Raw genomic sequence first — 12,400 nt, forward strand, 5'->3', positions numbered from 1 at the left:
TCCTCAACCTAATGACATTTCCTCCTCTCTCTCCTCTGTTACTCCGCTCTCTCGCTTCCTCACGGCGCAGAGGCCTGATTTATAATCCAGCGCAGGCATGGCTTTATCGATTTGTGCTCATAAGGAGGGTGGGAAATTAACATTTACCACCTTCAAAACGAGAAAAAGACTGGCATCATTTCAACGTCCTGTTTGACATGTTATTTTCCTGAACAAACGGGGACATTAGTAGTTGAATTTCATGATGTAACTGCTGCCGTGTTTGGTGAACAGTTATATACCTGTTAAGTTTATGAGCGGCCTTTATCCAACTGAACCCTGGTCTGGATGGGGGCATCTTACCTGTGTGCTTGAAAGGCTCACCTTACAGGAAATGCCAGAAAATGATCACTGTTGGTTGGCAACAGGGAGTGTATTGTGAGAAATGCATACTGTACCGTGTTCCCATGAGCTCATCCACTGGAGGTTTTTTTTTTCTTTCCTGGGTTTGCTTCCTTGTTGTGTAACACACTGCACATGAGTATTAGTGTCTCCCTCTCCCGCCCTGCTGTCTCAACTCACAGCAACACAAAAAATAGCATTTCTAGTCTTTAGGAAAGTTTTACAAAAATTAAACTTCTTTGCTTGTCATGGCGATCTTTGGGGTAAATCGTGCAGAGGATTGGCAGTAAGGCTGCACTGAACAAACATCAAGTCAATTTTGTTTGTATAGCACTTTTTATGCACAATGGAAGTTCAAGGTGCTTAACATCAGCATAAAAACAACTGATCAACATGATAAAATCATTTTAAAAATACAGAAATAAAACAATTAAAAGTGAACACCAAATCAAGCACACACACACACACAAAATAAAAATAGAGCGAAACCACTTGCCTGAACTTGTGTGGATGAAATGTCTGCTATACAATACAATCATTGAAGTTCAGTGTGTGATCATCTTCTCTTCAACATGTCTTTGCCCTGACCAGCACCAGCTAGTCTCTGCATCCACCAGACAAGTCTTGCTTTGACTGCCCCTGTTGCCAGTTATCCATGTCAAAGACCAGACCTTTCTCTAAACAGATAACAATTAGCGAGGCCCTGATAGATCCCAGTTCATCCTCGCTGACTCTTTAATAAGCTAACTGTTGCCTGGCAACAAATACAGTTCATGCTAGTGGAGAGAATGTGAGTTAATGTTGCTTACTGGTGAACTCTATTTCCAGGAATTAATAACTAAATTGGTAAGGAACCAGGTCCCACACCTGTGGGCACTTAATGTCTGGTCTGGGCTGATGAGAGGATGATGTTTCACCAAAACAATCTGGCAGCTTCAGTACTTAAAGGTCCTGGTGCGAGAAAGAGAGATGAAGAAGAACAGAGAGCTGATGCTCTCTGATGCATAAGTAGGAAGAAAGTGTAAATAAGTGTGTTTAGGTTTCCCTGTGTGAGCCCTGTGCAGGAGGGTGCGTGTTGGTGATCGAGCTGTCAATCGATGTCTGTTTGTGTGTGTGTGACAGTCGCTGCTCTGAGCTGACTCCATTGTATTCCCAGCAGCCTTTGGGACCATAATGAGAGTTCTCTCACAGCTCCGCGACCTGTGACTCAGAGGGGAGGATGGAGACGGTGAAGGAGGAGGAGGAGGCTGCACTGCGGCACCATCAACCTCCAACCTGCCCTTTTGCGTTGTCATCATGACATCACTTCCTGCTGCTGTTGGCCAGCGGCCCAGCGTCGGAGGTGTATTCTGTATTCCAGCAGTAGGAATGTTTTCTCAGTTACGCGGGAGCTCGTAGTGACCAGGAGTGTTTCCTCTGTGTAGACAGGGTGGGGCAGCCCACCAGGAGATGCTGACATGCCGAAAGAATTTCAATTGTATTTGTACATCAACACCCAGTAGCCTCAAGGCACGACACTGACAGGGTATCTAAGTCCGTTAGATGTTGTGCTCATAAGCTTGAGGTTTCAATGAGGGGTTGCAGTGTCACATGGTATGAAAAGCTGCCTCAGATGCCTTTCCACCCCAGCTAGAGATATTTCCAAATGTAGAAAACAACATAAATCAAAACTAAATCCTCACTCATTCCAGAGAACTTCCCAGTCATGTCCTGAGCTCAACTCCACTAAAAAAAATGAAATACTTATTTTTAACACTGGGAAATGTGCTGTATAGGCTGAATAACATCCTCCTCCTTACAGCTACTCTGCAGGGTGGTAGGTTTTAGATCCCTACATAACATGTCAGGTAAAGTAACATCTCTGCTGTCCAGAATAATGTACATTCTCTCTCATAGTAGGGATCGTTCTCACGAGTTAGTTGTAAATGTTGCATGGTGTGAGGTATTGCACAAGGCCTGTGACATATGTTACACAAGCTGTGATGGGTTGTATCACATCCTGCTGGTGGTTGGGATTGTTTTTTGGTTGCAGTATTACTGCAAGCCTCCAACTGGTTGTACCACTAAAAGGTTTTGGCTGTGGGTGGTAAGGTTGTCTACTAAAAAGAGGCAAAGTATGCACGACTAAACCTTTTTTTTAATCTTTCATATCAACACAGAAGTAAGGCTTGTTGGCTAGAAAGTGAGTTTCCTTGCTTGAATTGTTTCATTTTTGCCATGTTGGCTTCACCTTAATCTTTCAAAACTCAGCTATCCTTTCTGCCCAGAAAGCTTTTTCCCCTTCTGTAGTTTCATCCCAACTCACTTTAAATAACTGAATATTGTATTACTTTTTTGTTGGTGTTATACATTTTTTTGTCTTTTTAAGCAGGTTTATATTGTGGTGTTGCCGAGAAATACCTCAAACCCCCCTCCCCCACACCGCCTCCCCATTCTAGTTATCTCAACCCTATAGAGATGTTTCCCCTAACCTTAGCATACTAATACTAGCTGTGCAAGCATTACCATCATCTGCATGTCTGTGTGCGTCTCTCACAAACACACAAACACACTCTAACATTCGCTTAGCTCATTTCAGATGAATCTCCAGTGCTGGTTAACACATTAAATCATGCATTAACATGGTGCTTGGAGTGCCGTCTCCACCATGGCTGTGTAACAGGAGTAGAGTGGCACTCCTTTTTACAGCTTATGGGGAGGAGAGGAACTCGCAGGGAGTGAAGGGGAGGGGGAGGATTAAGACTAGCCCGGGTCTGGTCGTGGTCTCTTTATGTGGTTACGGTGGCCTAAACTTGACCCCTGACTCTGGCTGACTGGTCAACAGTCACAGGCTTGACTCAGAGGTCAAACTGCTGTCCGTGGGAGTCTTTTTCTGTCTGCTGAACAACTATGGCATGACCAAGTCTCAGTGTAGGCATCAGAGGAAATACAATAAAATGGGATTTGGGATTATCCCCTCCACATACACGAACAGACACACCTGACATTCTGCCATCTTTATCTCCTCTGTCCAGGCAGCTCGGGGTGCTGCCTTAGCTCGGGGACTGCTGGAGTCTTTTTTAGGGTTTGTTTACATAAACCACAGAAGAAGTCACCGGTTGCTGATATGTGCGGCTCGGCAGGGGAGACGCTCTGGGGTGTCACTTCCTGCTATTTTCGAGGGCTGTGGTGGGAACAGTAATGTGGTTTACTGGCTTCCAGTGTGGGTAGTACTAACAGTGATCATCATAAAGACAATAACAACCACGGTATCACCCGTCAAAACATCTATCAGTATGGAATCATTCGGGGCTCACTCACTGACTCACTCGCTCACTCATAACCCAGCTTCACCTCCACGAAAAAAACAAACAAACAAACAAAACCCAAATCATATCCCTCCCTGCGGGCGCCAGACAATTTTTAGACCTCCTAGGTAACATTTTCATACCTTGTTCCTCCCCCCGTCTCCTCCATCCCTCTTACCCACCCTCCCTTTTACCACATCCACTTCCAGGACAGGAAATTCTTCAAAGGATTCTTTGCAAAAGTAAGTTATTGCTTTTGTGTGTCTGAGTGTGTTTCCTTTTTTTATTAGTAGCATTATTATTATTATTATTATTATTTTTTCCTCCTCTCACGTAACACCTCACCCTTTGATCACGACTGAAGGCTGGAAGAAACACACACACACACACACACATACAGCGGGGAAATCTGTCTGGAGCGAGACAAAAACAATGATGCATGTGTCTGTGACTAGGTGGGGTGGTTTAGGTGCGGGCGGGGCACTTTTTTTGTGTTTTTTGTGTGTGTGTGTGAGAGAGTGAGTGGGGTTTTTTTTTTCTATTAACAGGCGTGCCTTCTCTCCCTTCAGACCTTCTTCCTTCTTCAATGAACCAAGAATGGAACAATGAACAATTTGTGTGAATGAACGTTTGCTTTTTTGTGCACACACAAATGTTTTATTGTTGTTATTCTAACCAACGGGGACCACCACTGTTGACTGCATCATTGCACCAATTCTCATACCAACCTTCTTGTTTCTTTGATTAAAATTCGGGTACTACTGTATGGCACAGCACTCAGAACAGCAACTCCAGACTTATGTCTTCTCTTGTGTCTTTGACCTGGTGCTTTCTCTTTATTTACAGGTGTGCTTTGTGTGTTTGTTGACTTTTTTATGAATAGGTACCAAGGAATGGTACAAAGGGAAGTAATCTTGGGTAGTATGGAAAGACTGGAAAGTTCCCTCGTTTCTTACTCGTCCCTGTCCCTTTTGTGTTTTGTTTGCAGGCTGGGAAGAAGGCGGTGCGAGCTGTGTTATGGGTGTCGGCAGATGGTCTTCGTGTTGTAGACGACAAAACAAAGGTAATAAGTCCCTTCAGTCCTCTATCATGGCCTCGGAAATACTTTGATCAAAAAGAAAGGGCTGTCAGAGGAAGTTCACTTGGCTTTAGCAGCTTTAAAGGCGGAAGCTGTTGAGCAATTAATAATGATAGTGAAGCCACCATACTTCTGGTCTAGTGACCTCCAAAAGGCCCTCTCTGGAAATATGTACTCTGTGCACCTGCAGGAGTAGATGTAAGTAAACAGTATCACATTTAATGTTAGATTGACACCTGCTGGAAAGCACCAGAACTACATCAAACATATTATAGACGGTAAAATTACCCACAGAGAACTGAGTCATGTGTGATAATCAGTGATGGGAAATAAAAAGAAATAAAAAGGGTATCGAGTTCTGCCAAGACAAGTTATTTTATTAATGGAAAATATTGAGGAATGTTAAATTTGAAACATAGTGATAAACATAGTGATAAATGATCCTGTCATTCAGGGCCCACCCTGAATGACAGGCACACAGAAAGGCCTGGTAGAAATGGATATATTGTTGATGGTCCACCAGCCCAAAAATGTATTTTTTGATGGCCCACCAGGATTTGTCCCAATATACCCAATGACCAGTACATATTGGCCGTAATCTACTGAGCTGTAAAACGGTGGATAAATTGTTGTGAGCGTCACACAACCCCTGTGAAATGACTCGTTTCACTATCAGAATTTGATCCATTCAGTCCTATAACACTTGGTGAGTCTAGAAGAGCTGCATGAGTAACGGACAAATGGCCAGCGCGGGAATGTCACGCCAGACATGAGATTTTAAAACTGTATACTGTGAAATACAGAGATTTATCTGGCAGTGATAGGCTTAATCAGCATCGTATGAACTTGTTTGGCAAGGGCTTGAGTGTAACGGACATTCATTTCTATGCAAATGTTCTGCACTGCAGGTTTAAGAGGAAAACTAAACACACGAATCAATGTTATGCTGATATTTAGTATTTTACTACAATACAATAAACAGACTACACAACACACACGTCCCACCAGCCTGAATCAGTTGTAACACAATGTAACAACCAAATGATGAGATTAAGAGTGAATAATAACCAGCACAGCTCCTGTGTTTTGTGTCCCATCTATAGAAGGGTTACAGTTGAGCTCATCTAACAGGGCTGTGTGCTGTAATTCTTTAGAAATTGGGAACATTTTGAATTTTTAGTCTATCTTGTTTTGTTAAAAAGTACAGGAAGCCTCCTTGAATGAGGAATTCTCCAGCAGGGTCAGGGTTATGTTTAGGTGAGAGCAGGGTCAGGTGCAGACTGCTGCCTCTGGACCTGGTGTAGTTTTATTCAAGCACACTTGAAGTCAGGCCTTCTCATTGAAGTACTGTTCACTATGCAATCATTCAGCCCACGTTTGTGAATTGGCTCAATCGAGTCACTTAACTTCTGACCCTAGTTTTCAACCTTATGATAACGAGGTAATGGTGATACTTTTGGCAGGACCTGATTCTGGACCAGACAATAGAGAAGGTGTCGTTCTGCGCTCCAGACCGGAACTTTGAGAGGGCGTTTTCTTACATCTGCAGGGACGGGACCACACGTCGCTGGATCTGCCATTGTTTCATGGCCATCAAAGACTCAGTAAGAACTTACTGTAAAGCCTCATCACAGTATGTGAATAGTGAGAGATGAGGAAACCTGCTGTAAAACCTGATTGATAGATACTGTTTATATCCTCATTTTGAACACAAAACATAATGCAAATTAAGTATAATTTACATTAAAAGAACCTGTATGCTTTGATTGATGCTAATCTTAAGTGATACTCAAGTTATAATGCTGCTTCCTTCTCCCAAAGAATTAAAATCTCATCATAGACAATCTTAGTTGCCAGAATTACCTTGTAGAGCCTTCAAAAAGGTTTAATCTTATACATGTTTACCAAAACAATATGTCAGCCGACAGAAAATTATTTGCCTATTTGACTATTTTGATAATCAGGTAATTGATAAGATGTTTATCAAGTACAAACATCAAACATTCCCTGTTTTTAGCTTCTTAAACATGAGGATTTGCTGCTTTTCTCAGGTTTGTATCATTGTGAATTGAGGACTTTTGGGTTTTGGACTGATGGTCGGACAAAACAAGACATTTGAAAATGTTACCTGAGGTTTCTGGGAAATCACAAAGGACATTTTTCAAGATGTTTTTTTTGACATTTTATGAACTATAACTATGACTATGCTGGGAGTTTGTGTAAATTAGACCATTATATTAATTTCATGCCTCCACCATCAGTGAGGTCAGTGTTCTTGCTGATGAATGAACACAAGATGATTCACTGAACCGCAGACATCCGTAAGACTTTCTCTTTTCATCGTCTGTCTTCAGGGAGAGCGTCTCAGTCACGCTGTGGGCTGTGCATTCGCTGCCTGTCTGGAGCGAAAACAGAAACGGGAGAAGGAGTGCGGGGTCACGGCAACCTTTGACGCCAACAGAACCACATTCACCCGCGAGGGCTCGTTTCGTGTTACTACGGCAACAGAGGCGGCAGAGCGGGAGGAAGTCATGAGGCAGCTACAGGACGCTAAAAAAGGTCTGTATTTTTAGTCCCATCAAAAGACTGTTACTGACCTGACCTGGGAAATGAGTCGGCCAGTTTAACCTCTGTTTATACTCCCACTTCCAAGTGATGTCATTGCTTCTTTTGTTTGGCCAAATTTGGAATATTTTACTTAAGAAACCTTTCACTTTCTGTGTGTCTGAACCTTCTCTAACAGCTGAGACAGATGTAAAGGTTGTTGGGAACTCAGGCACCAGTGTGACAAACCCCACAGCCCACCAGACAGGAGGCTCCCCGTCCCCCTCGTCCTCCCCGCCACTCTCCATGTCTGGCCTGGGACCTCAGGCGATACCTCGCAGACACGCACCTGCCGAGGCTCTCGCCAGGCAGGGCTCCTTCAGAGGTTTCCCAGCACTCAGTCAGAAGACTTCTCCCTTCAAACGACAGCTGTCGCTGCGCATGAACGAGTTGCCCTCCACCATGCAGCGCAAGTCTGACTTCCCCATAAAGAACACAGGTGAGTCCAGGATCCTGACCCAACCGTCTGTGTCCTGAGGTTTTCTACACAGCTCACATCATCTTCAAGTACGACTGCCTGTTTAGATTATTCACAAGGATTCACAGAACAGCAGGAAGTAGAATCAGGGAAGAAGGTCGTCTTGTTTTTAAAATACTATGTTTTGAATTAGTGATATTATTGTAGACTTTTAAAGAAGAACAGTTTCATGAACACATTGACAGAACCAGAATAATGTTCTCTCTCCAAGCAGAGTGATGTCTTTTATCTTATTCCTGTGAAGTTTGCTTCTCTTAACGTTCTCTCTGGCCTCCCCCCTCCAGTCCCTGAGGTAGAAGGAGAAAGTGACAGCATCAGTTCGCTGTGTACTCAGATCACTACAGCATTCAGCGGACCCCCAGAGGACCCCTTCACCTCAGCACCAATGCCCAAACCAGCTTCCTCTCCGCAGTCTCCTGTGGCACCAGGTAAAAAAAAAAAAATAGCTCCTCTGATATCACGTGTGTGCACACGAGTAACTAATATCTACATTGTGTGCAGCTTAGTTGATGGTTGACTTTGTTCTGGACGTCTGTGTTCTTTGTCAGAGAATTTTATTGAATCATTGAAGTAAAGTTCATCTATTCTAGCTGGAAAGTGCCAATTATGTAGCATTAATTGAAAATAAGCAGAATTAACTCCATTTACATACCTGGGAAGAGGAGAATGACTATAATTAGCTTCATCATCCATTTTGCAGTTGCCAGGCAAACTGTCATTATCAGTCGGGAACTGTGGCAGCATACAGTCACTGATGTTTGATGTATGGATGTTTGCTGCAGCCACAAGCTATCTGTGGCCAACTATTCTGGGCATCAGTCTTATTCATTGCTCACTGTCTGGCTGAATTTCCTGGTCATTCAGCTTTGTAGGAAATGAATAGACTTCCAGTGACCTGATGATGACGTTGCCTGTTAGAGAACGTGTGCATGCTCTCATTTTCTCATACCATAGTTTTATAACATTTATTTTATGTGTGATTAACACTCGTTAAGACTGCTAATTAATTGCATGGTAATATTATGCATGTCTAACAGCATCGGTTAGTTCATGTCATCCGACGCACAAGCTTGCTTGTACTAGCTTCTGTTTCTTATCTGCTGTAGTGAACGGCACAGTTCCTGCCTTCTCTGTTGCTGCTGCTGCTACCGCTAACCCCCCAGTTCAGAACTCAGTTCTGCCCCCTGCTCTACCTGCTCGAGACACTAACCCCTGGGCTAAGACCCCCGCAGGGGCCCCGGCCCCAGCACAGCCAGGTAAGCAGCTCTTCAGGGAGGGTGCATGTCACAGGATGCACAGTAAATGCTACTAGAATTCCAAAAATGATGGAGACATTACAATGTACCTTTGAGTTATTGTAAAAGTTGAAGGTCTTCTTATCCTTGCATGATGTTTTTGGACAGTGGGACACAATAACTACATGCAAATAAGTTGTTGGTGACACAAAGTTACTGTACTTAATAAACATTAGACATTTTGTTCAAAAGTTTTGGGACACATCTTCACTTTCTGGTGGAAAGTTCAATAAGAAGTTCAATATCTTTATATCTATCTGTAAAATATGAAGCTTCAGCTCCGTCTGAATGTAACAAAATCCAGCTACCAGTAAGAGATTTTGTGCCATATTTGCCCTGTAAAATGGGGAAATGTTTGCTGTTATTTGTATATTTTTCACACTTAATATTCAATATTCATCAGTATTTGTTTCTGATTGTATTACTGTGTCTGTACTTATCCCTTTTAAATGTCTGTTTGATGTGTATACACCCACTTTGTGCCTTTTCTGTGACCTTTTTCTAGCAACAGGAAGTGACTGGTCATCCCCTACTCCAGTGATTGTAGTTCCCCCAACATCTTCTCCAGCCATGCCCTCCCACAAACGCACTCCATCAGAAGCAGACCGGTGGTTAGAAGAAGTCTCCAAGTCTGTCCGAGCCCCGCAGCCTAATCCAATCATGGCAGCAGCCTCGCCCCCCACGCAGCCGTTCACTGCTCCTGTGCCGATACCCGTGGCGCCTGTACCCCCGGTGGCCTTCGTGTCCTCTCTGCCCCCAGCGGTGCCCATGTTGCCCCCTCGCCAGCCTGCTTTCCACGCTCAGGCTCCAACCTCCTACCCAATGTCCAATGGGCTGCCGTTCCCTCAGCCCAGCGTGCCTGTGGTCGGCATCACTCCTTCGCAGATGGTGGCTAATGTGTTCGGCTCAGCCACGCAACCCCAGCCGTTCCCCGTCCCTGCCTCCACGACACCCCAGCACGATGCCCAGGCTGTCGGTAACATCAGCCCGTTCATCAAGCCCCCGCAGTCCACTGCAGTGATCCCTGCTCCCCTCCAGCCATCCAATGGTAGTGTGACCTTTAACGGAGCAGACAGCTGGGCCGCTCCCTCCCAACTCGCTCCATCCTCTCCGGCCACCCAGCCTCCATCACAGCAGCAGGAAGATGCCTTCGAGGCCCAGTGGGCAGCTTTGGAGAGCCGCTCACGCCAGCGCACCACACCCTCCCCGACAAATCCCTTCTCCACCGAGCTGCACAAGACCTTTGAGATCCAGCTCTGAAGACTGTGTGTGAGATCAGAAAGTACCGGACAACACGGAGGCCATTTTGATCGAGCCAGTTGATCGAGCAGGTGGGTGATTGACTACAGTAGAGAGGGGAATGTCCTCCTGCCTCCCTCCCTCTCTGTTTCAGTGGATAAGCTCAGCAGGGCTGAAAAGAACTGGGAGACACTTGAGAGCAGCGGGTGAATCAACAGGGAGCAGAACTCTGCACAGCAGCGAGGGGAGAGAAAAAAACAAAACAGGCTGCTGTTAACAAGGGTGCAACTCCCCGGGCATTTCATTAGCATTGTCTGTATTGTTTTGTTTGTGCTGTGGAGCGCACGGTCGTCGTTACCCTGTGTGAATATCTGTGCCGAGCCACACCCAGCCCCCTGTCAGCCCCCACTACCCACCCGGGGGCAGCTACCATTCCCTGACCCCCTTTGCTCGGTCTAGCTCACAGCACCCCCTGTTGACAGGACAAGACCTCCCTCACCTGGCAGAGGAACTGCAGCACTGAGAGAACTCAGCTTCCCAATGAGAAGCTCTCCTTAATAACTTCCCAATCAGAAGAATAGAGTGAGACAATGCCAAAATCTTTATTTTTATGCATTAAGTATATTTTAAATAGCTTTGGAATCTAACAGAAGAGTTGTAAGTAATCTTGCCAAAGGCAGAGGCTAGCTACAATGAGACAAGTTTATGTGCGTGTATACAAGAAATGACCGTATATATTATACATAAATATATATATATATATATATCTATAAAGAATCTATACTGTACACACAGCTCACAGCAGTGCTAATTTTTAATGTGATGTAAAGAGATTTTGTGAAGGGACAGCTGCTTTACTTTTGTGGGGTTTGTTTGTTTTATTTTTGAAGAAAAATCTCTTTATTGTCGTCTATTATTGCATCCTGTGATTGGATGTGCAGCATCTCACTGTAAATAGGGTATCATTGCAGCAACAATCAATGTGGACCTAGCAATGGTGGTGGTGCCCAACTGGTTGCCTCTCTTACCTGTGCTCAGTTTTAATAGTTTAGTACACATCAGTACTTAACATTTTACTTCTTCTCTCTTCATTGTCATTCTTTTTTGTGTGGTAACGATCTTGTTTTTTTTATTTAACACAATAGGATGTGTCATCTCCGGTTTCTCCACCTCTTGTATTATTATTATTATTATTATTTTTTTTTTTAAGTAGTTGATTTCTAAATTTTTATTTTGCACAAGCACTAAAGTAGATGATTTGACCTCACAGGTGACCTTGATCAACATGGGTTAGTCAGTTGTGGTGCTGCAGTAGATGAGAAGCTGTGGCCGAAGTCCACGCTGACCCGCCCTGACCTCCGTTAGCCTGCTGCGGTTCTGATGGTCAGCAGAAAACTACAGGGAGATAAAAACGGTTTCATCTCTCACTGTCTGATTTCTCTCTGTCATGTTTTTATTTTTTTAAATCAAACCTGTGAATATGATCTATTCTCTGATCTATTTTTCCATTTTGTAATTATTTCATTACTTTATTCCACTTCTTTGGAGAAATATTGAAGCTAAAAGATTGAATAAATTGATGGTGGTAGAGGAAAATAATGGTCTGTGTTTTTGAATGAATACTGTCATGTTTTGTATACAATGTATAATGAAATGTATTAACGCTGATGATTAAACTGGTACCATTTCTTGTGGTACAAGCTAGAGCTGAAAGGATTATTCTGTTAATCCATCGACAGAAAATTAATTGACAACTATTTTGATAATCAATTAACTGTTTTAACTAATTTTCATCAAACAAGAATTCCAAACATTCACTGTTTCCCTCGACTCAAATGTAAGGATTTGCTGTTTTTTTCCTCTTATATGATTATAAATTTAAAATCTTAGGGGGTTGGACTCTTGGTCCGACAAAACAAGCAATTTGAAGACATTGCGATGTTGCTGGGTGTTATATCACTGTTTATTTATGTTTCATAGTCTAAACTATAATCAGAATATAATTGGCAGATTTATTTAAAATGAAAAAGTAGCTCTA

The 12,400-nt window shown here is 43.5% G+C and overlaps 1 protein-coding gene across 3 annotated transcripts in view; it reads left to right on the forward strand.

Annotated features, from left to right (window-relative positions):
• Nucleotides 1-12,068, forward strand: part of numb (NUMB endocytic adaptor protein) — a 42,989-nt gene extending 30,921 nt beyond the window's left edge. Inside the window, exons 4-11 of one of the 3 annotated variants that reach the window (XM_067614963.1) lie at nucleotides 3,878-3,910; nucleotides 4,657-4,731; nucleotides 6,210-6,350; nucleotides 7,101-7,305; nucleotides 7,490-7,789; nucleotides 8,113-8,256; nucleotides 8,935-9,084; nucleotides 9,629-12,068. In XM_067614963.1, coding sequence (XP_067471064.1) covers nucleotides 3,878-3,910; nucleotides 4,657-4,731; nucleotides 6,210-6,350; nucleotides 7,101-7,305; nucleotides 7,490-7,789; nucleotides 8,113-8,256; nucleotides 8,935-9,084; nucleotides 9,629-10,383 — 1,803 coding nt within the window. In that variant the 3' untranslated portion in view covers nucleotides 10,384-12,068. The remainder of the gene's footprint in view (nucleotides 1-3,877; nucleotides 3,911-4,656; nucleotides 4,732-6,209; nucleotides 6,351-7,100; nucleotides 7,306-7,489; nucleotides 7,790-8,112; nucleotides 8,257-8,934; nucleotides 9,085-9,628) is intronic. The other 2 variants (XM_067614964.1, XM_067614965.1) reach the window with 2 other exon arrangements.
• Nucleotides 12,069-12,400: the final 332 nt, after the last annotated feature.

Source organism: Thunnus thynnus, chromosome 16 (assembly GCF_963924715.1).
Source record: "Thunnus thynnus chromosome 16, fThuThy2.1, whole genome shotgun sequence".
NCBI classification, from domain to species: domain Eukaryota; kingdom Metazoa; phylum Chordata; class Actinopteri; order Scombriformes; family Scombridae; genus Thunnus; species Thunnus thynnus.